We start from the raw sequence: 25,183 nt of genomic DNA on the forward strand, positions 1-25,183 counted from the left end.
ACAACAGTGCAGGAAACAAGAGAGGCGCTGGAGCCTAGAGTATGTGAGCCAGGAGAAATCTCTCTACAAACAAGCACTGGCTAACTATAAACACCTCTTACTAAAAGAAAAAAAATAACTACTTTACAAGGGAAATAGACACCACACAAGATTCCATCAAACACCTGTTTCGGGTGGTGTCTAAATTGGCAGAGTCAGCAGGCAGCCCTGCAAATGTAGCATCCAAAGCGTTTTGTGACACTTTAGCCCTCAATTTCCAGGAGAAGGTAGTGCAAATCTACTTGAACTTTAATGCCTCTGCTGAGGTTACAAGTCAGCTGGACTCAAAGAAAGAGGGGCCAGACATCTTTGCCTTTGGGGAATTTGGGCCAGTTTCGGCAGAACAGATAACAGATCTGGTGAGCACGGTTAAATCTGGCTCACAACTTGATCCTTGACCCCCCTCAGTTCTGAAACTGATCCCAGACCTTATAGGTACTAACTTGGCAAATATTTTCAACTCTATGTTTAGCTCAACTATCTATCCTTCCCAATGGAAAAAGGCTTTGATTCTCCCACTGTTAAAAAACCCAATTTGGACCCAGGGGATACTAACAATTATCAACCAATTGCACGTCTTCCTTTACCTCTTAAACTTGCTGAAAAAAGTATGAACGATCAATTGGCCCAAATTTTGCACGAAAATTTGATCTGACAGACTGGTGAGTCGAGAGACCCAGTACAACACATGGGCGTTCTGAGAGATACATGATTATATTTGAGTGTTGCATATCATAGCATACACCCATATTGCCTAGCTGATCATTAGCACTGGAAAGATAAGGAAGACTGAACAGGATCACGTTGGCAAAAGGAATTTGTGTAACGGGCGAAACGCGTTGGCTGTCTCTTTGATCATCCTGTACAAAGAATATTGTCTGTTTGTGTTAATATCTTGTACCAAGAGGACATATTAAAATAAAGGACTTTTTTCACATTACTGAAGGACACGTGTCTCGTTTTGATGTATCGAAGCATTCTACAATTACTTCTATTGCTGCCTCTCTATTTGCTTGTTGTTGGTTTATATTTGGATGGTCCTGTGGCAGTGGAGCAGAGAGGTGGGCAGCATTCTGTGATTTCTGTGTATAGCTAGGTGGTGCAACTAGAAATCCCTTACTGCCATTCTTTGCTGTTTTGTCATATATGAGAATAACCTGCTGGATGAAACACATTTTGGCTTTAGGAAAGGCCACAGTACAAAAACCACACTCATCAAAGCTAGTGATGAGATTAGATTGGTGTTAGACAAATGAGGAGTAGTAGCCGTACTTGTGCTACTGGATTTATCAGCCTCCTAAAAGCGGATCGATTCAGTTGCGGGCTATGGAAGCTGGAATCTAAAGTGGGTGTCTGGAAAAGTTACCTCCTAGACCATAGATTCAAAATAATTTCATACAAGAGGAGCTATAACATTCTCCCTTTGTCAGTACTATTAATGTGTAAATTCTTTCATAGTAATCCTAAGGTTTCCCGTATTTTTCTTTTCAACCACCACCCGTCTAAACATCTATTTACTGCACACAAGCCAGGTATTATGCTTCTTGAATTGTATTAACTACTTTTTTACAAATTCACCCATTTTGTTCCAGAGTACAAAACTTATTTCCAGTTTTTTTTGCAGTGCGAACAGGGACAAATATACAAGTGTATCATTACGTATATACAGGTGTATCAAAAACATGACAAAGATATCTACATAAAGACTTAATTTCAACGAATATCAAACTGAACCAAAAATGACAGTGAGTGAAGGACAATAAAAATACATTACATACAAACATTAACTGTACATAGTGTGTTTACAGAGTGTAAGTGTCCACCTTATTTGACATTCTGGGACCAATTATCACTGGATCCTCATATATTCTCAATGGTAGAGACAAGGTCCTACTGGGGTCAAAGCAGGGCTAACCTATTTCATAAACAAAGTATCAAAATAAGGTTGACACTTTAATTCTGAAAACACGCTATGTACAGTTAATGTTTGTATGTAATGTATTTTTATTGTACTTTACTCACTGTCATTTTTGGTTCAGGTTGATATTTGTTGAAATCAACATTCTTTATGTAGATATCTTTGTCATGTTTTTGATACACCTGTATATACGTAACGATGCACTTGAATATTTGTCCCTGTTCGCTACTTGTCCCTGTTCCCACTGCAAAAAAAAAACGGAAATAAGTTTTGTATTCTGTAAAATTATTTTGGGTGAATTTGCAAAAAATTAATTAATATAATGCATGAAGCATAATACCTGGCTCGTGTGCAGTAAGGAAAATGCTATTTACCAGTATGCATCTGTTCTTGGCATGTAGAGCTGCAGAGTTGCACACTGTGCTTAGATCGCCACCTAGTGTTGGGCCCGGATGTTTGCAGTTTGTTGTTGTCCTGGAAAGTTCTTTGGAAGTCAAAAAATAGGTGACTCCTCCTTTGGACCACATTGGGGATGGAGTCGATGCCCATGCGCAGACTGTTTTTCGCCATTAGGGAAATGATGGAGCTTTGCAAGAAAAGGAAGGATGCCCATGTAATTTGTATCTAATTAAGATAATACTGGAACAGACAAGGGTTGCCTGGGAGGTGGATGGGCGTGTGCAACTTTGCAGCTTTACATGCCAAGAACAGATGCATACTGGTAAGTAGCATTTTCCGTTCGAGGCATATGAGCTGCAGATTGCACACTGTGCATAGATTGTATAGCAGTACCCACTTCTAGCGGCGACCACCCCTATCTGTAGCAGAAGTTTGGAATAATGTTTTGAGAACAGCCCGGCTCACATTAGCTTGTAGCTTGGTTTGCACATCTACACAATAATGTTTTGTGAGTGTGTGCGGTGTAGACCATGTAGCTGCTCTGCAGATGTCATCTAAGGGAATGTTCCCTAAAAATGCCATTAAGCCCCTATTTTTCTTGTAGAGTGGGCTTTAGAAGGAACAGATAATGTTTTGTGGTAACAAATCTATATGCAATTGACAATCCATCTAGCTATCCCAGACTTTGAAATGGGATTACCTTTGTGTGGTGGTGAGAAAGACACAAAAAGTTGTTTTGTCTTACGAACGGGTTGTGTCCTCTCTATGTAGTATAGCAATGCTCTTTTGACATCTAATGTGTGAAAAGCTCTTTCTGGTACTGTCTGTGGTTGCGAGAAGAAAACGGGCAGTTCCACAGATTGATTGAGATGGAAGGGAGAAATGACTTTGGGTAAGAATTTTGGATTAGTACGCAGAACTACCTTATTGTGATGCATTTGCAAGAAGGGTTCTTGAATAGTTGGTGCTTGTAGTTCACTAACTCTCCGCAGAGAGGTAATAGCTACTAGGAACGCAACTTTCCACGTTAAAAATTGTAGTTCGCATTTGTGTAAGGGTTCGAAGGGAGGTCCCATTAACCGTGTGAGAATGTTTAAATTCCACACAGGTGAAGGTGGTACTCTGGGAGGAATTATTCTTTTAATGTCTTCCATAAAGGCTTTAATGGCAGGCACTCTGAATATAGATAGATTCTGTCTGTTTTGCAGATATGCTGCTATTGCAGCAAGATGTAGTCTAATAGGCTAAGTTGCATTTTTGGAGTATCCTATGATGTGTAGAATAGACATCTACAGGATTAATATTGTTGTTGTGACAATATATTACAAATCGTTTCCACTTGGCTGCATAACATGCCCTAGTGGTTGTACGTCTAGCTTCTTCTATGACATTCATGCAGTCTGGAGGAAGGTTCAAATATCAAAATTCTAGGATTTCAGGAGCTAGATCGCAAGGTTGAGCTGAGCTGGGTCCGGGTGTCTGATCTCTCCACGGTTCTGTGTTAAGAGGTGTGGAGACAGATGTAATTTTTGGTGCGGTACTACCGACCGTTGTAGCAGTGTGGTGTACCATGGCTGTCTGGCCCACGTAGGAGCAACTAGGATGAGGGTCAGAGAATGCTGCTGTAGTTTGCGTTCTACTAGTGGCATGAGTGGTAGAGGTGGAAAAGCGTACGCAAATCTGTTTGAACAGTTCATCCATATCGCATTGCCTTTGGACAGTGGGTGTGGATATCTGGCGGCGAAGCTTGGGCATTTGGCATTTTCGTGGGTGGAAAATAGGTCTATCTGAGGTTGTCCCCACATCTGAAAGAATGGCTGAAGAATTTGCATATGAAGTTCCCACTCGTGGGTCTGTTGTGTTTGACGACTTAACAGATCCGCTATGGTATTTTGTACTCCTGGAACATGCTGGGCTAGAAGGAATATGTTTTGAGGTATGTCCTGTGCTAGTTGAGATAGCTGCAGGGAGTGTGTGCCTCCCTGCTTCTGTATGTAATACATGGCTGTCCTGTTGTCTGTGCGGACTAACACAGCTTTGTTTGATACTTGCTTTTGGAAAGTTTTTAGTGCTAGGAATATTGCTAGTATCTCCAGATGATTGATGTGGAGTAACTTTTGTTGCGGTGTCCACCTGCCTTGCATAGTGTGTTGCAGTAGGTGGGCCCCCCAGCCGGAGAGCAATGCGTCCGCTGTCAAGACTATCTGAGGAACTGGCTCTAGGAACGGTCGTCCCTTGGAGAGGTTTTTGGTGTTTCACCACTGCAGAGAGCGATGAGTCCGACCATCTACCAACACTAGGTGGAGCCTGGTTCCACTGACGTGATAAGCATTCTTGTAGCGGATGCATTTGAAGTCTTGCATGGTGCACTAAGAAAATGCAAGAGGTCATCACCCCTATGAGTTGCATGAACACTCTTGCTGGAAGGGAGCGTTGTAGTTGAAACCTTGTTAGAAGAGTTTGCATGCTGGCTATCCTTGCTGAAGTGGGATAAGCGAGCGCTTTTGAGGTGTTTATTGTGGCAACGAGGTATTGTTGTACTTTGGATGGTTGTAGATGAGACTTGGTTTTATTGTGAACCCCAAGTGGTGAAGCAGTTGTATTCTGGCAGGAGTGTGTTCCACGCATTGGTTGTATGAGCCAGTCGTCGAGGTACGGGAAGACATGGATGGGTTGTCTTCGTAAATGCGCTGCCACTACTGCTAAGCACTTGGTGAGTACTCTTGGTGCTGTTGTGACTCCGAATGGGAGTACTTTGAATTGATAGTGCTGTCCATCTATTACAAATCTGAGATACTTCCTGTGAGCCTTTTGAATGGGAATGTGGAAGTATGCGTCTTTGAGATCTAATGTAGCACGGAAGTCGTTTTGCGACAGAAGCGGAAGGACTTGTTGGAGTGTGACCATGTGAAAATGGTCTGACTGTATGTATATGTTTAGCAGTATGAGGTCTTGAATAGGCCTTGGAGAGCCGTCCTTTTTTGGAATCAGAAAATATAGAGAGTACACCCCTTTGTTTTGCTGGTGCAGAGGAACTGGTTCTATTGCACTTTTTTGTAGCAGGGATTCTACTTCTTGCTTTAACAGTGCTCGATGTTCTTGTGACATTAGACGCTGTTTGGGTGTTGTGTTTGGGGGTGTAGATGTTAGTTCTAGACAGTAACCTGATTGAATAATTTGTCGCACCCACCTGTCTGATGTGATGTTAGTCCAGGCAGGAAGGAATTGTTGCAGTCTTACACCCACAGGAGGGGAAGGGGAGGAAAGTCATTGGGTAGGGGTAGAGGCAGAGCGGGAGTTGTTGGTTTTGCCTCTGCCTTTGTTGTTGTTACCCCTATAATCCCCTCTTTGGTAGCCCTTAGTGAAGGAGGGTTGGCTAGGGGTTTTGTAAGAGGTGGATGGACTTTAGGAGGAGTAGCTTCTAGTGTTGCCTCTGTATGATGAGGAACGAAAAGAACGTCTGGGAGCTTGTTGCTGCAAGGCTCCCATAGATTTTGATGTATCTTTGTCTTTCTTCACCTTTTCTAAAGACACGTCAACATTTGGGCCAAATAAATGTGTCTCATCAAATGGCTGATTAAGGATGGAGTTTTGTACCTCAGGTTTAAAACCTGAGATACGTAGCCAAGCATGTCTACGTAGGAGGGTGCTGGTATTAATTGCCCCCGAGGCGGTATCTGCAGCATCTAGGGCACAGCGAATGGAAGTGTTAGTAATATTTTTACCTTACTGTATAAGTTAATTGGCCCTATTTTTGTATTTGTCAGGTAGATGCTGCATTATGGACTCTAGTTCATCATAATGAGCCCCGTCATATCTGGCCAGCAACGCTTGGGTGTTGGAGATGCGCCAGATATTAGCTGCTTGTGACACTGTTCTTTTGCCTGAGGCGTTAAGTAGCTTGGATTCTTTGTCTGGTGGTGAGGCCTCACCTGATGTCTGAGAATTAGCACGTTTACGTGCATTAGACACTATTAAAGAGTCTAATGGTGCTGGACCTTTAATAAGGACCGGATCTGTAGGGGCAGCTTTATATTTTTTCTCAAAGCGAGGATCGAGGACCCTAGCCCTGAAGGGGGCTTTAAAAACCTCTGCTGCATGTTTGATTACACCCTTAAGCATTGGCCAAATGGCAGTAGACCTTTGTGTGTTATCAAAAGTGTCTAGTGGATAATTTTCCTCCACCGCATCCGTGTGTAAGTCCACCCCATAATATTGGGTAGCTCTTTGGACTAGTAGGTTAAAACCTATAGTGTCCTCTGGTGGGGAGGGTCTAGAAGGGTATTTGTTATCTTGTGGGACATAAGGCACATCAGGGGTGTTGTAGTCATCCCATGGATTAGGTGACTGAGGGGGACTATTGGTCTCTGCTGGGTCATGTGCACCTCCATCTGTGTCATCAGAGTCTGTGTCTACATCATCGTCTGGATTAGGTGATGGTGTAGGTGAATGGTGAGGTGGTGTAGGAGGAGGAACAATATGGGGAGGTGGAGGAGAAGGCACCCTTAATGGAGAGGTTGCAATGTCCCTCTTCTTTGGAGGAGGAGGAGGAGGTGCTGTCGCATCAAGTGGTCTCTTTTTGGAACGGAGAGTCAATTGACCAGTCTTAGGATCCTTGACAAGAGTTTTTTGATTAGGATCAGGTGTGAAAAGTTCCTCTGAACAGGGCAGATTCTTCGGTGTCGAGATGTTCGGCTCCGTAGGTTTTTTCGGCACAGAGTCGGTAGCTGATTTCGGTTTAGAAGTGTGCCCTTTTGAAATGTCCTTTACCAGAACCTGTTTCTTCGGTTCCGGGTGTTTTTTCGGTTCCAAAGCGTGTTCTTGAGCTTTAGGCGGTGTTTTAGTTGGCTTCGAATGCGATCTCGGTATCGATGAGCCGCTGCCAGTCTTCGGCGCCGTGTGCTTAGGTGTCGGAGCAACAGTCGGCGTGGTTGAAGAAGATGTCTTTTTCTTCGGTGTCATGTAGGATCGGCACCGTGGATAGGCTGGCTCGAGCTGCCTGAAGGCTTAATGGGTTTCTTTGCCGGGCTCGAAGGCGGGTACTGGAAGCAGTCTCTCGGTTTGCACCCAGGCCCGAAGGTGAGGGTGAGCCCGATGCCTTTTAAGAGGGTGTCGAGGAAGGGGTGGGGTCGACGATCTTACTTACGACCCGTTGAGCTGGAGTGACTTCCTCGACGTCATAGTCTTCGGCGTCTGAGGAGCTGGTACTCTCTTCGGGGTGCTGGTGTTCTGGCACGTCGACGCCCTCTTCGAAGATGTGTTCGGGGTTCGAAGCCGACGAGCGAGCCATTGTTCTTCGAGCTCGTCGGTCCTGGATCACCTTCTTGGAGCGGAAGGAGGCACAAGCGGAACAGACTTTGGCCTCGTGCTCCGGTGAGAGGCAAAGGTTGCAGACCTCATGTAGATCAGTGTGGGGAAACTTTGACCCACATCGAGGACACTTCTTGAATGGCATCCTTTGCATGAGCCAGAAAGTAAGGCCTAGGTAGGCCCGAAGGCCTTCGTCGACGACCGGAATTGAAGACTTCGAAGTGGTGAAGAATCGCGTCGATGTGGGGTGCGATCGGAACAATACCGTCGAACTGGGTGAGGATTGCGCCCCGAAGGAAAATTAGTTCCTAACCGGAGCGCAGGAAAACACATCCGAGCCCGATGGAGGAAAAAAACAATCTGGGGATAGAGCTGATGCCCATGCGCAATGTGGTCCAAAGGAGGAGTCACCTATCTTGTGACTTCCAAAGAATTTTTCAGGACAACAACAAACTGCAAACATACGGGCCCAACACTAGGCGGTGATCTATGCACAGTGTGCAATCTGCAGCTCATATGCCTCGAACATAGATTTGTAGACAGGTGGTGGTTGAAAAGAAGAAAAGAAAAATACGGAAAACCTTAGGATTACTATGAAAGAATTTTGATTCATGTTTACACATTAATTGCACTGACAAAGGGAGAAAGTCATAGCTCCTCTTGTATGAAATTATTTTGAATCTATGGTCTAGGAGGTAACTTTTCCAGACACACTGAATTTATCAGCAGTATTTGACATGGTTGATCATGCCTTGTTGATCAACCTTGTCTCTGCACTAGGCATTGGGAACAAGGCAAAATCCCTTTTGACCCAATTTTTATTGAAACGTACCCAGCTAGTAAGCCTGGGAGGTTTCAACTCTCCAGTTTTCTCACTTCCATGAGGAGTCCTGCAGGGATCCTCGCTAAGTCCAACGCCGTTCAACATTGATGTCACTGACTTAGCACGGGTGATCAGATCTTTTGGATTAGCTCTCACGTCATATGCAGATGACACCCAATTAGTGCTCGCCGTTCATGAAAACGGGGACACCGTATCGGCTAGCTTCCAGGATGGCCATCAGTTCCTGGATGTCAAGACACTGCCTTAAATTAAATTCATGAAAGACAGAAGTAATGGTCTATGGAAATGTATCTCCTTAGTGGTCTGCGGGCTGGTGGCTGGACAAATTGGGACCACCCTCAATCCCGGTCACTAAAGCCAAGAACCTGGGTGTCATCCTTGACGATAAGCGGTCTTTTAAATATCATGCTAATGCAGTGGTCTCTCATCCTTTTATGTCCTAAAATTGGTGAAGCAACTGCTTACGTTTATCCCGATCGGTGCCAAATTAATATCCGCTTTGGTTAGGTGTAAAGTGGATTACTGTAACAGCCTATTGATTAAAGACAGGAAATGGTTCTTAGTAAGCTGCGGTTGGTGCAGAATGCGGCTGCTAGGATTACTGTTGGGCACTCCGAAATTTAAGTCTATCTCTAAGGTGGTTAGACTGCTTCACTGGCTGTTTGTAAGAAGCAGAACACAATTCAAAGCGCATTGCATTGCCTATAATGCCATTCACAACATAGGACCAGAATTTTTGAAGAATTAATTTCAAATATACACTCCCATTAGATCCCTGCGCTCAGGAGGAGCTAACCTTCTTGTCGTCCCAAGAACCTATAAATCCAACTGGGGCGACAGGAGTTTCGTAATTGCCACAGAAATGCTGTGGAAATTTCTCCCCTTGCAGATTAAAGCCAGTCCTACTCTATTGTCTTTCAAGTAACATAAAAACGTGGCTATTCAATTAATAGTTTTTTTTCCATTCAGGCCTTACCTTCTGTAGCACCTAGCGCTGAGACACCTAGGAGTAGTTGCGCGCTTTATAAATTGTTTTAATATAACATAACATATACACAGATGTTTATTTTTACCAGCTCAAACATACTGATGTTATCAACCTTAGAAGATGACAGGATGAGTGGACCTGCTTGGATTCAAACCCGGGACTGTACCGTCAAATACAGGTCCCTGGTGTGGACTCTTTAGTCTACCCGGTCATTAATCCCGAAAACATATTACAATTGGCAAAAAAACATAAAAAAAGTAATAAGTGCAAATTCCTGTGGAGAAAATAAAACAGTACAGATGTGCAGAGCTCTTGCACATGCTATATAAAAACACATAAATAAAATACACCTTAAAGGCCTTTCGGCTTAAAGTGTGTACCTATTTACTCACTCAATTCTGAGGTACCTTCGGGAGACATGCTGTGAATCAATCAATCCACATTTATATAGCGCAGCACTAACATTACCCAGAATGTCATCACAAATTGTTTACAACCCAAACAGACACTATCAAACAATGGAACGCTCTGGAATCCCCATTGTCATTGAGTGATGATGATGTAAGGTTGGGTTGGAGGACCAGATTTTTGCAATTTATTGGCTGGCCCCTTTCATTTTCCCACCAATGTGGTGATACTGGTTGACCTGTTGGTTGCTCCTATTTTTGTGGAGTGGGATTAGCACCAGCCTTTCTCTGCTTGTCCTGAAACATTCTGGTCTGTGATTGACTTAGTAAAGTTCCATGGGGCCCTTGCGTGCATGGGAGAAAACCAGTGTTGGACCCACAACATGAAGCTCTTGGCCATAGGCTAACTAAGCTAAAAGGGCGCCCCACTGTTTGGCGAGTGCAGTAGAAAGAAGCAGGTTATGAACCATGACAGATGGAGAGTTGACTGCAGTTGACAATTTCTTGATTCTCATTTCTCAGTTTCACTTTACACCTGTCAATTAAGTTTAGAATCTAGAAAGTAAAACTATTGCACAATCATATTTACAAAAATGCTTTATTTTCCTTGAACTGACCGCCCGCAAAGGTTTGGAAATGATCAAACCATCAAGTGCTTCCTCATAGTATGAAAAATCATATATTTTGGTGCCTTAGCAGCTCGGGGTTTAATCAAGTCTAAGTTTCAAGTTTAGTTGAGTATGCAAGGCTTCCACATCCATGTTGGGAGGAGACATTGGAATAACTTTACATCACCTAAGCTTTGGGTATTCCTAAGACATGGCTCCACTGTGGTAGATGAATGACGCTATGTGCAGTTTGGCGGTGGTGTAGACTGCATACAAAAAAAACCCATATGCCTGCAATTCAACTGTGCAATGAGAATGAAACCAACACAAGTTTAGAAGAAGCCACAGTAGAACATGAGGTTTGTGGCACGCATCAAGGGTCTTAAAGATTCATTTTTTTTTTGTTTATACTCAGTGCAAATGGAATCCTTGAAAAGAATCATTGTATTTTTGCTTCCAGATCTATTTGTCGGTGCAATACCTGGGTCCTTTGGATTTTACAGATTTATTCCAAGATCTCCAACTTATTTCACCAGTGGCACCTCAGCTGACGCGGTGACCCGTGGTGTATTCAACTCTGACGAGATCAGAGCCTCTTCAGAAATGTCTTATATTTCATGAATATGTAGAATAATTGAGGCAAATTACTCATTATTCCAGGGATATACCTATGCTCTGAAAAACAGAATGCATCTTCTTGGACAAAAGAGGATATTACCAGACCACTCCTACCCCTCTAGACACCAAATGTGAACATGCATCCACCCATGATGCCCTATCTTGCATATATGTAAAACAGTACTTTTTGTGTCTAGTTATGTCACACATTGTATTTGTTTGCATTGTATTGTACAAGTCTTTCTCAATTACAAAACAATACGACATATACAGTTTGAACAGCAAAGGAAATTAACTGCGCAGGTTACAAAAGAATTATGCAAGACATAAGGGTATTAAGCAATATCCTGAGATGATCCTTACATACATACATACATGCTCCTTTACACGGGAACCTATTTTAACTCATACAAATGGTCCACAAAAGACCCCTAGGCTGCAAACAAACATTTAAATGCAATCAGTTTGACCAGTAACGTCTACCATGCAGCAGGGGACTCGGCCCTCCTTCACACTAGATGGCGGCTTGAAATAGAGGGATTACGTTCTATAGCTACGCACACGTGTTCCAACACAACAGTACGTCGCTGACCGAGTGTGCATGGTACAACATACCAGTTCATTATCGTTCACCATCACCGTCACAAACATACTACAATCAAACCACTCATGCAGTCTCACCTGTTTACTTGTAAAATACATAATTGTCTATTTACAAAAGCCTTACATTTCTGTATAAGGTGCATTTGCATATAGAACAGAACTAATCATAGGTCTAGTTGTCTGAATTTAAATAATGTAGTTATATATTAAGGTATTTTTCTTTTAAAACAATTCAAAATTGTTATTTTTCATTGTCCCAGTCGGTACTCTCTCACACACCAAGGTCAGAATGTAGAGCAAAAACATTACCTGGTTTGGATTCCATCTCACAACAAAAAAACGTAAATATTGGGAAGATGGTCTAGTGTGGAATCATACTAGGTTTGTGAATGATTCACATGTGCTTTTCTTATGCAGCAAGTTTACGTCTCTTTGTTGACCTCTGCAGGCGTTGATTCCCTTTGCTTGGGTCTTTCCCTATCCTGGCTTGCTCATGATCCTGGCATAAAAGGAGAAATCTGCAAAGCACCCGCTACCAAAATGAGCAAGCTTCTCAGAAGTGATGGCGAAGCTATATTACCTGCTGCAGTAAGTGACCGTAAAGCATCTGACTACAACAGCATGTAGATAAAATCTATGAAAGATAAATTAATAAGACTCACAGGGTAGCACTTTTCTACATATGTGTACACCAAGCTACTTAATAAATGAGCCCATTTATGAACTGTGTTCGGGTGGAAACTTGAGGGCAGTGATCTAACTAGCATTTTAGAAAAGGACCCAAAAATGCAGATCAACCTTTTGTCAGAAAGGGAGAATGAATGCAAGCCTATTCATCAAATATTGGTGCTCTTCAACTCATCAGTTTGGTTTCCACAGAGAAAATCATTAAATATCATGGAGAAACTGTAAACCATCATCCAAAGGTGGCCACAAAACACTAATCATTTGAGCGCTTGCAAACGCCACAAGTTAGGAACCACATAGTCAACCAGTGTCAGCCAAGACCCTGTTTGGATCAGAAACCATAGGATCCGACATAGTAAAACTTTTGGCTTAACAGCTGGCCGTGCACTATTTCAGTACGACCTATCAAATGCAGAGATCTCTGGAGGGGTCCTGGTGGTCTTTAGAGTGACACCGAGAATCCTGCTGTGCGACATGGTTTCTGCCAGATTCAGAAACTGCAACACGTGCTCGTCTCATGAGAACGCTTGCTCCTTTGGGTATGCCCGCCAAGCGTCACTCTTTGAAAACACGCTCATCTCTAAGAGGGCTGCCATCACTCTCAACCTTTTCTTCCTTGTTGCGTTTGTTCTTTTTGTGCTTGTGACGCCGGGGGGTTTCACCTTCTTCAGTTTCATGCGTTTTACTGGAGGAGGAAACAAATTTAAGTGAGATACAGAGCAGAAACACCACAGATGTAAAAACACATACTGTTGTTAATATGTAGGTTATCAGCAGCTAAATCACTCTATTGGGTTAATTCCATCTATTCAGACTACGCAAGACAGTCTCCAAATCTCTGAAGAATATGCTGGCAATTGAGGAGTTTTTTTATTAACTCCCATGATGTGGTACATTCAATTCTGAGAAGTCTCAGCAACACACCTACTGCGTATGACTTCGCATATGTTTAATTTCTGCACAAATTACTACTTTGTTGATTATTACAATCTTTAAGGATGTGTCACCGTTTTGGGTCATCTATTCAGAAATAACATATTGTGCAAAGGCAATTATCATTACCCTTTACTTGAGTTTTATTTATATATTGTTTTGTCTCACCCAGTATGATTTTTAGAGATTCCACTGCAGAGCCCAATTTGTAAAATAAAAATAAAAATGCAGGGTTAAATTTCTTTTCTCAAGGACCTGTTGTACGAGTTACTTACCTTCGGTAACGATGTATCTGGTAGAGACGATTCAAGCCGCAGATTCCTTAACGTAGAATTATCCCCAGGCGTAAGACTAGATCCGGAAAATTTTCTTTGTCACATCATCTCTGCGCGCCGGGGGGTGGCACCACGTGAATCCGCCCTGACGTCGTCCGCGGGCGTGACGTCAGCAAGTACACATAAGCCCCAACTCGGCGCGCCAACGTCAGTTTTCTTCAGAGAACTTTTCTGCGCCACAACGCGGAGCCATCACAAACAAAAACAGTGAGAATATGGGAACAGTGTGCGAAAAAATCAGCTAAACAGAAAGGGAAGGAACGAATGGTGATGAACAGCACCATCCGGAGGAGTGCCAAACACTATGGCATCAAAAGGCATAGAAGGAAAGAGCAGAGCACAGCTACTGCGAAGCAACCCTGCAAGCTAATACGACAGCTTCCCTGGGGGCAGAAAGCATGTGAAGAATGTCGCAGCAGACGAAGAGGTCCGCAACCACAGTCCAGAACAGTGAAGGACACCAAGGCCAGAACAGAAAAGTAACAACAATTTACCCCCAGACCACACCATCAAGGAGAGGCATCTCCTGTAAAGAGCCAAGGCACAGCCAAGAGACCCCAACTCCGAGGACTACAGGGGAGTCAGAAGTCCAAACAATGAAAAGGAAGAAGGGCACGGAGAAGTGTGGCTCACCGGTTAGAAACGGCAGACCCTGAAGCAGAGGTCGGCCCGGGACCAGGGTTCAATTCCCGACGCGGCAGGGTCTTGGGTCAATGTCCGCGGACTCGATAATTCTCGTTCAGGTGCCTATGCTAACCATGGGTCCCACTCTGCAACTCTGGGCAATAGCTTGCTTAATCTCCACAACGGCCCCAGCAACGCCGGGGATGCCTGGCTTCACCTTGGGGTGCCCTCTCACAGGGAAAGCCAGGACGGGTTCCCCAGCGGTATACAGCGCCAGGACACCACGTAACGAGGTAACAGTGCGCTTTACAAGTATACATACATACATACATACGAGTAGGCCCCACACTGGAAGACCAGGGTGCAGGGACGCAGAAGTACCCATAAAAGCACCAACCAGTCACCAGAAAGGAAGGAGTGGATCAACAAACAAATCAAAGCATCCCACTAGGGAGGAAATGAGAGAAGGCACTCGCAGAAGACAAAACCACCCAGAGGCAGGCGAGTGCAGACGGCCAAGCTAAGGGCCCTTGTAGAACAGGGAGGAAGGGTGAGTAGTGAAGGAATCTGCGGCTAGAATCGGCTCTACCAGATACATCGTTACCGAAGGTAAGTAACACGTACATCTGATAGAGACTATTAGCCGCAGATTCCTTAATGTAGAATAGATACCCTAGCCATACCCAGAAGGGAGGAGGGCCTGTGAGAGCCTCCGAGTAGGAAGAAACACAGAGCCCCAGCAGGGGATGTGTATTAAGGACAAGAAGGGCGGCCCAGTCCCCACCAAGCAGAAGGAAGCAAGGACGAGGCAAAGGGAAGCCAGGACACCACAAGCCTAGCTATGGTACCAGGGACATCCACCACAAAGCCCCGGCGGGTCAGACAACGCAGAGGAGTACCGAGGAAGAAAGAATCACCCCAAGACTCCAAGGAGAAGAGGTAGAAAGGGAGGCAAAACCCTCCACGGTAGACACACATACAGTGAAGGGGACAGCTGAACCGCCCGCAGCCTTGAATCAATGGGCAATGCAGAAACGGTTCCACAGCCAAGAAAGGCAGGCGTGAGAAGAAAGACAGTCTCGCAAGGCTCCAGCAGAACAAGAGGTAGGAGCCCAAGGGGCCACGCCTACTGGGCCAGAATGAGCAGACGAGCGCAGCCGGCAGGCGCCACGAAGCCTGGCACCCCGACCATGCTGAGTTCAAGACGAAGACAAGGGCCAAGGAAATCCAGAACGACCCCTAAAAGGAGACTGTTCCGGACAGAAACCAACCCACGAAAAGAAGTGGGACCAGCTGGAAGAGAAGAGGAGAAATATGTAGGATGGGCCAAGCTGTCAACCAGAACACAGGAATGTATCCCCCCAGGCACACCAGACAGAGTACCAGGCCGAAATACCGGACAAAAGAGAGTGGAAAACACCACAGCACAATGCCGCAGACGGCATGCGAAAGCTGGTCTACCGATGCATCGGAACTGAGAATGACAGAACCTGAAGCAGCGCAAGCTACGCCCAGACAAGACAAAAGAAACCGCACCAGTGGAATACAGTGACGCCAGGAAAGGCGGGGCACCCGCAAGGGAAGTCCACGCCCTCCCAGCATAGGACAGAGCTATATAATAGCTACAAGTACCCCACTTAGGGTATGACACGTCCCTAAGAAAAACATGGGAACCACTCTTCGGGAGAAAAAAAAATCCTGCATCTAGAACAGGAACATAAGACCTGCGGTAGGAACCACATGCGGCTTAACAATGTACACACTTGCCAAAGAGCTGAACCAGCAGCCAACAGAAGAGAGGGGCCAACCAAGGGACCCTTAAGGCACAGCAAACCACAAAGAAGTGTAATGGGTCACTCCAAACAAGAGATTCCAGGAGCAGGTGGGATAACACCTCCCATCAAGCCCCGGAGGATCAACAAGCCAGCCTACGGAGGGGGAGGAGGACGGAGCCCTGCAAGGAGACGCTGAATGGCGGAGTCCGCATGAGTGTTAAATAGAAGGACCTCATCGAAGTGCAGGTCAACCAGACGCTCCCTAATATTTTCAGGAATAACAGCATCCCACAGCCAAGTATGGCGACAGAGAGCCGCTGAAGTGGCCATAGCACGGCCAAGAGCATCAGCAACATCCAAGGTCGCACGGAGAATAAACGCGGCCAGCTCCCTACCATCCAACACATGGTGCCACAGATCAGCACGGGCACCCTCATGGTAGACATGAGAAAGAAGGGACTCACAGAATCCCACAGGCTGGAAATAGCCCTAGCAAACACACACAGTGTTGAGCGCCCGCAAGGCAGCACTGGAAGAAGTGAAGACGTTACGCCCCCATGAATCCAACCACCGGGCCTCCCGAGATGGAGGGAACAACACCACAGGCAAGGACGGAAAAGCCGTCTGCAGAAGAGAGCCTTGAGTAGAAGGGTGGAAGGAAAGGCAGACTGGGTCATGCGGAGCAGGACGGTGGCGATGCAGGTGCGGCTGCGGCACCGGATCACCCGTGGCAGGAGGCCCCCAATGCCCCAGAATAGAATTGTGGAGCGACGCTTCAAAAGGAAGGAACGGCACCTGTCCACCACAGCCCTAGTGAAGAACTTCCTAGAGGTTATCTGTAGGAAAAGTGGTGACAGGATCACCCATCCGCAAAATGTCAGCGGCCGTGGAAATAGTCTGAACAAAGGCAACACTGGCCTCTGTAGGGTGCCGCGGGGGAGAACGCAATTCCTCCATGGGCGACGGCTGCAAACTGAGCCGTCCGTCCCCAAGTCAAGCTATAAGGGGAAGCGACCAGACCCGGAATGGTGGGGGACCTGAGGGGCCCCTGGGGCAGTTGGAGAAGCCAGTGGAAGAGACAGCCGCGATCTGCGGAAAACCGGGTTCGATGATTTAGGCCGCGGCGAGGAGCCCTCTCTGGAAGATGCTGGTGAAAAGCCAACAGTGCGGCACCCTGTCTCCAGGGAGGAAGAGACCAGTAAATGACAAACCTCGGGAGAGGAGGGAACCTCAGGAGACGAATCAAGGACCCAACGCCGGCACAGCGCCGTGGAGTCCGCCACAGGTGCCGGCTCGACGTCGATCGGCGCCGGAGTGGGCATTTGCGGCCCCGAATCGACCTCTGCCACCACGTGCTCCACAGGAGAATAGGGTGGGGTCAGAACCAGTACGGCTAAAGAGCAGCGCCGAAAAGGTGCCGGCTCGGCCTCAGATAGAGCAGCTGCCCACGTTGAGGACCGAGAGGGACTCGGGAAAGCACTCCAGGTCCTGTCCTACACACACGACTCCGCGAGGAAAGTCGCTGGTGCCAAAACGGTGCCGGCTCGGCCTCTGGCGAAGCAGCCACCTGCTTAGAGGGCCGAGGGGGACTTGGGGGCAAGCCCAGAGTCACGGCGATCTCCTGCGATGCCACGGAGAGCCCCATAGGGATTTGTGGCGAGGCAGGGACGCCAGGCGTCGAAGAGGTGGAGCCCCGAAGGACTACACCTAGACGACTCCACCCTCCTACGACCTGAAGCCGAAACCTTCGGTGCCGGGGCCGAAGCCGCCGGCGACTCTGCAGAAGGCCCCACGTGGGGCAAGGGATCCGCAGACATCCCAGGAGGTGGAGGAGGGGCCAAAGAAGCCTGCAGAGCCGCAGCGTAGGCTGTCATTTGGGCCCTAGTCACCCCGACGCCAGGAAACGGTGGGTAGGATGGCGACAGGCGGGGGAGCACGTCCCGAGGGAAACCTGCGCCCTTCGCTGAAGGAGGACAGTGCCTCAGAGATAAGCTGAAGGACCTGCCAATCAGCAAGCAACGCCCTTGGGGCCGTGGCGAGGCACGATACTTCCGAGGTAGGGGATGGACGCTGGGACGACACCGACTTGGACAAGCGGGCCGACAGCAATTTCATTTGGCGCTCCCGCCGTGACTTCGGTTTAAGGTGCTGACAGGCCTCGCAATACATCGAGTCATGGAGCTCGCCCAAGTACCTCATGCAAATCGGGTGAGGGTCCATCGCCAAGATGGGACGTGCACAAGAGGTACACGTCTTGAAGCCCGAAGGCATTGGCACACTGTTCCACAATGCAAAAGCGTGAAAGAGAAAGCCTGAAAACAGGCCAGGACATGATCCAGATCCGCGTTGCACGCGGAAAAGAGAAAAACTGACGACGGCGTGCTGGGATGGGGCTTATGTGACCTTGCTGACATCACGCCCGCAGACGACGTCAGGGCGGAGTCACGTGGTGCCGCACCCCAGCACGCAGAGATGCTGTGGCAAAGAAAATATTCCGGATCTAGTCTTACGCCTGGGGATAATTCTACGTTAAGGAATCTGCGGCTAGTAGTCTCTATCAGATTCATATCTGCTGGTTGCCAGAGTTGCAGTGCAGTAAGGCCCCATGGTCTGGATTTCACTTTGAGTGTTTTCCTTTCCACATCATACACTTTCTTCCTCTTTATCTCGAGGTTTTCAAGTTATTTTAAATCCATGTGCGTTTCCATTGTCACTGTTTTCCTATCCATCCTTTTCTTCCTACTGTGTTCTCCATTTTATGTTGTCTTCATCATTACTCTGGATCAAAGTCAGATGATGATAAATAAATCTCAATTCACAAAAACTAGTGCCGGTGCAAACCAGCTGTAGAGAGTAGGCATTGTGCTAGTGCTTATTCCCTGCTTTCCAGCAATGCCGACTCATCCAGCCTTCCTTTTCCCAGTCACTGGAAATGGCATCACACAACACTTCCTTGCCTTGATCCCTTGTAATGAGGGCTCTTCCACTTGACTCTGCACGTCCCTCTCCCATGTAGACTTTGAACTTCGCCTGAAAATTAACCTACGTTTTCTAGGACAAGATATAGGTGTATTTTAGGGTGTGCAAAATTTCATATTTCCCCCTGAAATTCCAGGAAGATTACACACAATGATGGGAAATTTATACTAAATGAACATTGAGTTATCACAAGTGATAACTGAAAGGGGAAGAAAATCTCATGTTTAAATTCCGTCCCCGGCAGCAAAAAAGGCGTAGTATTGCTGGAGGGAGGATGTAGCAGCCGTCACTGCAAGTTAGTATAGGGAACCGTGCAGGAAATTCACCACTGCACATGAGCAAAAGGCAGCAGTATGTAAGAGCCAGCATTGCGTGTCAGGGTATAAAAGCATGAGGAGAATGGGTCGAATAAAAAAATTACTTACGTTTTGGTGGATACTCTACCTAAACCAGATTCCTCGCCTTTAGAATATCTTAAGGCACCAGACTGGATCCAGATCCAACAGGACTGCTCCTGCATGCCAGTAGGTGGCATCATGTGGCTGCATATAAGCGCCACTCCTGCATGCAGATTTCAATTTCTTTCACTATTCAGTCTGTGTCCTTGGACGTAGTGATCAACAGTGCATAGATTTTTAGATTGGGACCTTTTAAGATTATAAAAAAGACCACTCCACAGATTGGGGAGGAGGGAGGGCAGTGCGGAGTTGCAGTTGGAGTACCCATCATAAAGAGAATTTAAGTAACTTGTTCTTCTGATGCATATATCGGAATGCAGATTCGCGACCTTTAGGCCGCGGCGAGGAGCCCCCCAAAACAGTACTTGGGTCTGTGGAATGGCTCAAAACAAAAAGTCCTGCAGGACTGAATGGGCAAAGTGTCCTTCCTGCCAGCCTCGGCTGTCGAGGCAGTACTGCTTAGTGAACTGGAGTACTAATACCCATGTCAGTACTTTATAAATTTCAAGTACAGGTACTCTGCATGCCAGCGCAGTGGTAGCAGCTCTGGCCCTGGTGAAATTGGCTCTCACCTCTTCCGAAGGTTATGCGAAGGACTGTGAGGAGGCTGTTGCCTCCTCAGGGGAAGGGATGGGGTGGTGTGTCCTGCAAGAGGGTCATGTTGGGGGGATGGGGGCTCTCCAGGTTGGACACACTGCCCGAGGGCGGGGGTAGTTTCTCAAGATTGGGGGTTTGTATTTGTTTTGTTGGGGAAGTTATGGCTCAGATTGAATGGCCGGCAGAGATACCATGGCTTGCAAGGTGGGCGGAAGGGGTACAGAAAGGGGTGGCTGGAAGTAATTTTGAAGGTTAGCCATTGCTCACAAACAATACAGATAGCCTCTGACTGAAATGTAGGACCTGGAACGTCAGGGGACTGGGTCAATTTGTCAAAAGACAGAGAGTGCATTCCTATCTATAAAGATATGGCTTAGCAGTGGCCTTTTTGCATGACACTCTTTCATTGGGTCCGTGCTTGTCTGCCCACAATGGCGTGGGCAGATCTTTGGGACCACATACTCTAGCTATGTCAGGGAGGCACCGATATGGGTGGCTCCCAGGGTTCCTTTTGCAGTGAAGTGTGTTTGGTGAACGTGTACACCCCGACTAATGATAATCCAGCCTTCTTTAGTAACATTCAGAGAGTTGTTCTAGCGCATGCGTGGCCGGCAGTGATCCTGTCCAGGGATTTAAACTGTGTTCTAAACGGAGAGATGGATCGCCATCCCCATAGGATGGCCACCAAGCCCGCAATGACAGGTGCATGGCAGGAATTGAAAAAGGTTTTGGGGCTGCATGATGTTTAGAGACTATGCCACCCTCAGAGTAGATTGTATTCGTGCTATGTGCCTGCTACGTGTACATATAGTCGGATTGACTATGGTTTGATATCAGATGCAGTGCTGCAATGGATGGATAGCATTACATACTTAGCACGATGTATCTCAGATCACTCCCCCCTACTGGTCACTTTCCACATGCAAGTGCAGGTACCAAAAGGTTCCCCATGGAGAATGAGTGCGGAAGCAATGTCGGACCAGGTATTTGTGCATGAGGTGACCAGAATGCTAGATGGTTACTTTAGGGAAAACTGGGGCAGCGCCACCTCCAGAGCAATGGATTGGTTTGCAATGAAGGTGCTTTTGTGGGGAAGTGCTTGAAAACAACATATGGGGTCAAACAGCAATATACTCGATAAATTAGAGAAGCGATTATGAGATCTGTAGAAGGAGCTGATTGAGAAACCCCTCGGTTTACAGGCCAGGAAGGAATGTAAGGTGAAACAGTTAGATACGTGGGGCAGGCTAGATAAGTTTAAGCGATCCAACTATAGGAAGTGGCTGCATAGCGGTATGCTTGCTACACTTATTCGAGGTGAGAACAGGAGTCAACCATATCGGGGCTCGGGAATAAGCAGGATGGATTAGTGCCCTCACAACAAGCAATAGTGGAGTTGTTCACTGAACACCTATAGGATGTATCCTGGGCCCCAGCACTCATGAGCTCTGAAGAAATACAGTCATATCTAGGGGCGATACAAATGACAGTTATCTGAAAATGACAGGAAGATTCTTGATGCCTCCATAACAAAACACGAGATATTGGCGGCTATAAAGCTCTAAAGACTGCAAAAGCCCAGGTGAGGACGGACTGCTGGCCGAGTTTTACTCTACCCAACAAGGAAACCTAGCTGAATGATTGTTAGAGGTCTACCACGAGGCTTATGATAGAGGGTTGCTCCAAGAGTCTATGAGACAGGCAATTGTAGTGATGCTGCCAAAGCCCGATAGAGACTGGCTGGCAGCCTCTTACCGCCAGTTATCAAAGCTAAACATGGACTTGAAAATCTTAAGCAAAGTGCTGGCCACGAGATTATTTACTTTTTTGCTTTAATTAATAGTAGAAAACCAATGTGGGTTTATCCTGAACAGGAATACTCTGTGCAATTTGAGACAGCTGTCAAAGGTGCTACATTCCCCCACTTTATATGAGGAGCAGTATGCTCTAGCGTTGTTAGACATAGAACAAGCTTTCGATTCATTATCGTGGGAATTTCTTTGGGAAGTACTACCTAAAGTATGCATCAGAGACCACTATATTAAATCGGTGCAACTATTATACAGAGGACCTTCGGCCAGAGTGCGAGTAGATAGGACAGTATCTCGGAGCTTCGCGCCGAGTCGGGAGACCCACCAGGGATGCCCCCTATCACCACTGCTTTTCGCGGTGGCCATGGAGCTTCTCGCTTGCCACCATAGGGCGATGCTACATGGGTGGGGAATACAGATAGAGGACAACACATACGTGTTGTTCATTTATGCAGACGATGCATTGGTATATCTCTGGAGACCTAGTCACTCGGTCCCCATCATGTTGGAGGTCCTGGCACAATTTGGCGATCATACTGGATTGAGTGTCAATCGCTCCAAATCCAGGCTATTTTCCTTGGGGACACTAGTGGGACGGTCTGAGGCAGACCTGTCTCCAATGGGAGACCAAGAGAGTCAGGTATTTGGACATCATGTTACACATTGAGCACAAGACTTCAAGGAGTCAAATATGGGCAGAATAGTGGATGGATTAAAAGGCAACATTAAATTCTGGAACACCATTAGATTGTCCTTGATGGGTTAAATCGCCCTAGTCAAAATGGTGATCCTCCCAAGGTGTTTGTATCTCTTCCGGGAGGTTGATTCCTCACATCTATAGGGCCCTATGGGAGGATGCCCCCAAGAACACACTGTCGGTAGAGGGTAAATGGGAGGCACATCTTGAGATGCCTCTTACTGAGAGAGATTAGGAAAAAATTCACAAGGGGATCAAAACCACTTCCACTAACGCACGGTTTAAGCTTTTCCAATACAATCTGGTCCATCGTGGGTACCTGGCTCCTAGTAGGCCGCAAAGTATGAACCCAGAGCGTTCAGCAGAGTGCCCTAGATGCGGAGGACAGTCAGCAGACTTCCTTTCATATGTTATGGAACTGCGCCGGCATAGATGGGTTCTGGCAGACCATTCTAATGAGGCTCAACTCGGTTACAGGGTGGGAGATCCCTAGGGGGGTGGCCCAATGCTTGCTGGGACTCATTCTGTTCCGCAAGAAAAAAAAAGCTTAGTAGGAAGTTCCTTGTTCTGGGGTTACTGCTGGCTAAACGCAGGATTGTGATTGGGTGGTTGTCTCTTCACCCGAAGATTGGCTGAGCGATATGGCTGAATGGATAATGGCTGAGGGGTGGCACATGAAAAAGACCTGCAGGGATAAAAGGTTAGGCGATCATATGAGGGCCTGGGCGGGAATGCTTGCGGAATTATTAACGCCGCCGGTTGACCTATCTCCGTAGATTAGGGGACTCAGATGCTTCATAAGGCAATTGGTCATGGGAGACTGTCAATGATGATCTCATTCAAATCATATATGTTGATGTTAGGTCTGTTCCTTTATGTGTGCACCGAATGCAATGCTGTGCGGAAGGAAAATGCTACTTACCAGTATGTATCTGTTCTTGGCATGTAGAGCTGCAGATTTCTACACTTTGCATTGGATCGCCACCTGGTGTTGGGCTCGTATGATTGCATGGTGTTGTCGTCTTGGAAGAAGTCTTTGTAGTCACGCAATAGGTGACTCCTCCCTTGGACGATAGTGCGCATGGGCATCAGCTCCATCCTTAGATTGTTTTTCGCCATGATGGGAAATGATGGAGTCAGTAGAAAGAAAGAAAGGATGTCCATGCGTGTATATCTAATTAAGATAAAACTGGAACAGATACAGGTCCCGGGGAGGCGGGAGGGCGTGTAGAAATCTGCAGCTTTACATGCCAAGAACGGATGCATACTGGTAAGTAGCATTTTCCGTTTGAGGCATATGAGCTACAGATTCTACACTTTGCATCGAATGTGCAGCAGTGTCTCCCCTAGCGGTGGTCACCTGTGTCTGTTGCAGTAGTTTGAAAGAGAGTTTTAAGGACAGCTTGGCCTACTGCAGCTTGCTGCTTGACTTGCACATCAACACAATAGTATTTAGTGAAGGTGTGTGTTGTAGACCATGTTGCTGCCTTGCCGATGTCTTCTAGGGGAATGTTCCCTAGGAAAGCCATGTAGGCACCTAGTTTGCGTGTGAAGTGCGCTCTAGGAGGAACTGTTAATGTGCATTTTGCTTTGTGATAGCATATTTGTATACATTTAACAATCCACCTTGTAATTCCTGATTTAGAAATGGGGTTGCCTTTAAGTGGTGGAGAGAAAGCTGCAAATAGTTGCTTTGTTTTGCGAAAGGACTTGGTCCTATCGATGTAATAGAGTAGAGCTCTTTTGACATCTAGTGTGTGTAAAGCTCTCTCTGCTACAGAGTCTGGGTTTTGAAAAAACATTGGTAACTCTACAGATAGGTTTAGATGAAAAGGAGTAATTACTTTAGGAAGGAATTTAGGATTAGTTCTTAGAACCACCTTGTTACAGTGTAATTGTAAGACTGGTTCTTGTATAGTGAAAGCTTGAATCTCACTAACTCTTCTAAGAGAGGTAATAGCAGCGAGGACAGCTGTATTCCATGTAAGAAATTGTAGTTCACATTTTTGTCATGGTTCAAAAGGGGGTCCCATGAGCCTGGTAAGAACAGTGTTTAGGTTCCACACTGGAGAGGGTGGTAACTTAGGAGGAATAATTCTATTTAATCCTTCCATAAAATATGTTATTGCTGGTACTCTAAACAATGACATATGTCTGTTTTGTAGATATGTGGCAATGGCTGCAAGATGTAAAACGTATAGATGAATATGCCAGATTACATCTTTGTAAATAGAGAAGGTAACAGATAATATTTTGGATGGAGGCATCTAATGGATCAATTTGATTAATATTGCAGTAAATGGTAAATCTTTTCCATTTAGCAGCATAGCAAGCTGTAGTAGTAGGTCTTCTTCCTTCTTTAATGATATTCATACAGTCTGGTGGCAGGTTAAGGTAACCAAACTCTAAGACTTCAGGAGCCAGATCGCCAGATTCAGTTGACCTGGATCTGGATGCCTGATGTCTCCATGGTTCTGCGTTAGCATGGATGGTGTCAGAGACAATTTTTGGTGTGGAACTAGAGAGAGTTCTAGCAGTGTGGTGAACCACGAT

The 25,183-nt window shown here is 46.2% G+C and overlaps 1 protein-coding gene across 2 annotated transcripts in view; it reads right to left on the reverse strand.

The window, feature by feature from the left end:
• Nucleotides 1–10,489: 10,489 nt before the first annotated feature.
• The window catches only part of LOC144752168 (uncharacterized), a 273,397-nt gene continuing 258,703 nt past the window's right edge, over nucleotides 10,490–25,183 (reverse strand). For both annotated transcript variants that reach the window (XM_078640097.1, XM_078640096.1), the window contains exon 16: nucleotides 10,490–13,106. In XM_078640097.1, the coding sequence (XP_078496223.1) occupies nucleotides 12,977–13,106 (130 nt within the window). In that variant the 3' untranslated portion in view covers nucleotides 10,490–12,976. The remainder of the gene's footprint in view (nucleotides 13,107–25,183) is intronic.

Source organism: Lissotriton helveticus, chromosome 4_2 (assembly GCF_964261635.1).
Source record: "Lissotriton helveticus chromosome 4_2, aLisHel1.1, whole genome shotgun sequence".
Classification (NCBI taxonomy): Eukaryota; Metazoa; Chordata; class Amphibia; order Caudata; family Salamandridae; genus Lissotriton; species Lissotriton helveticus.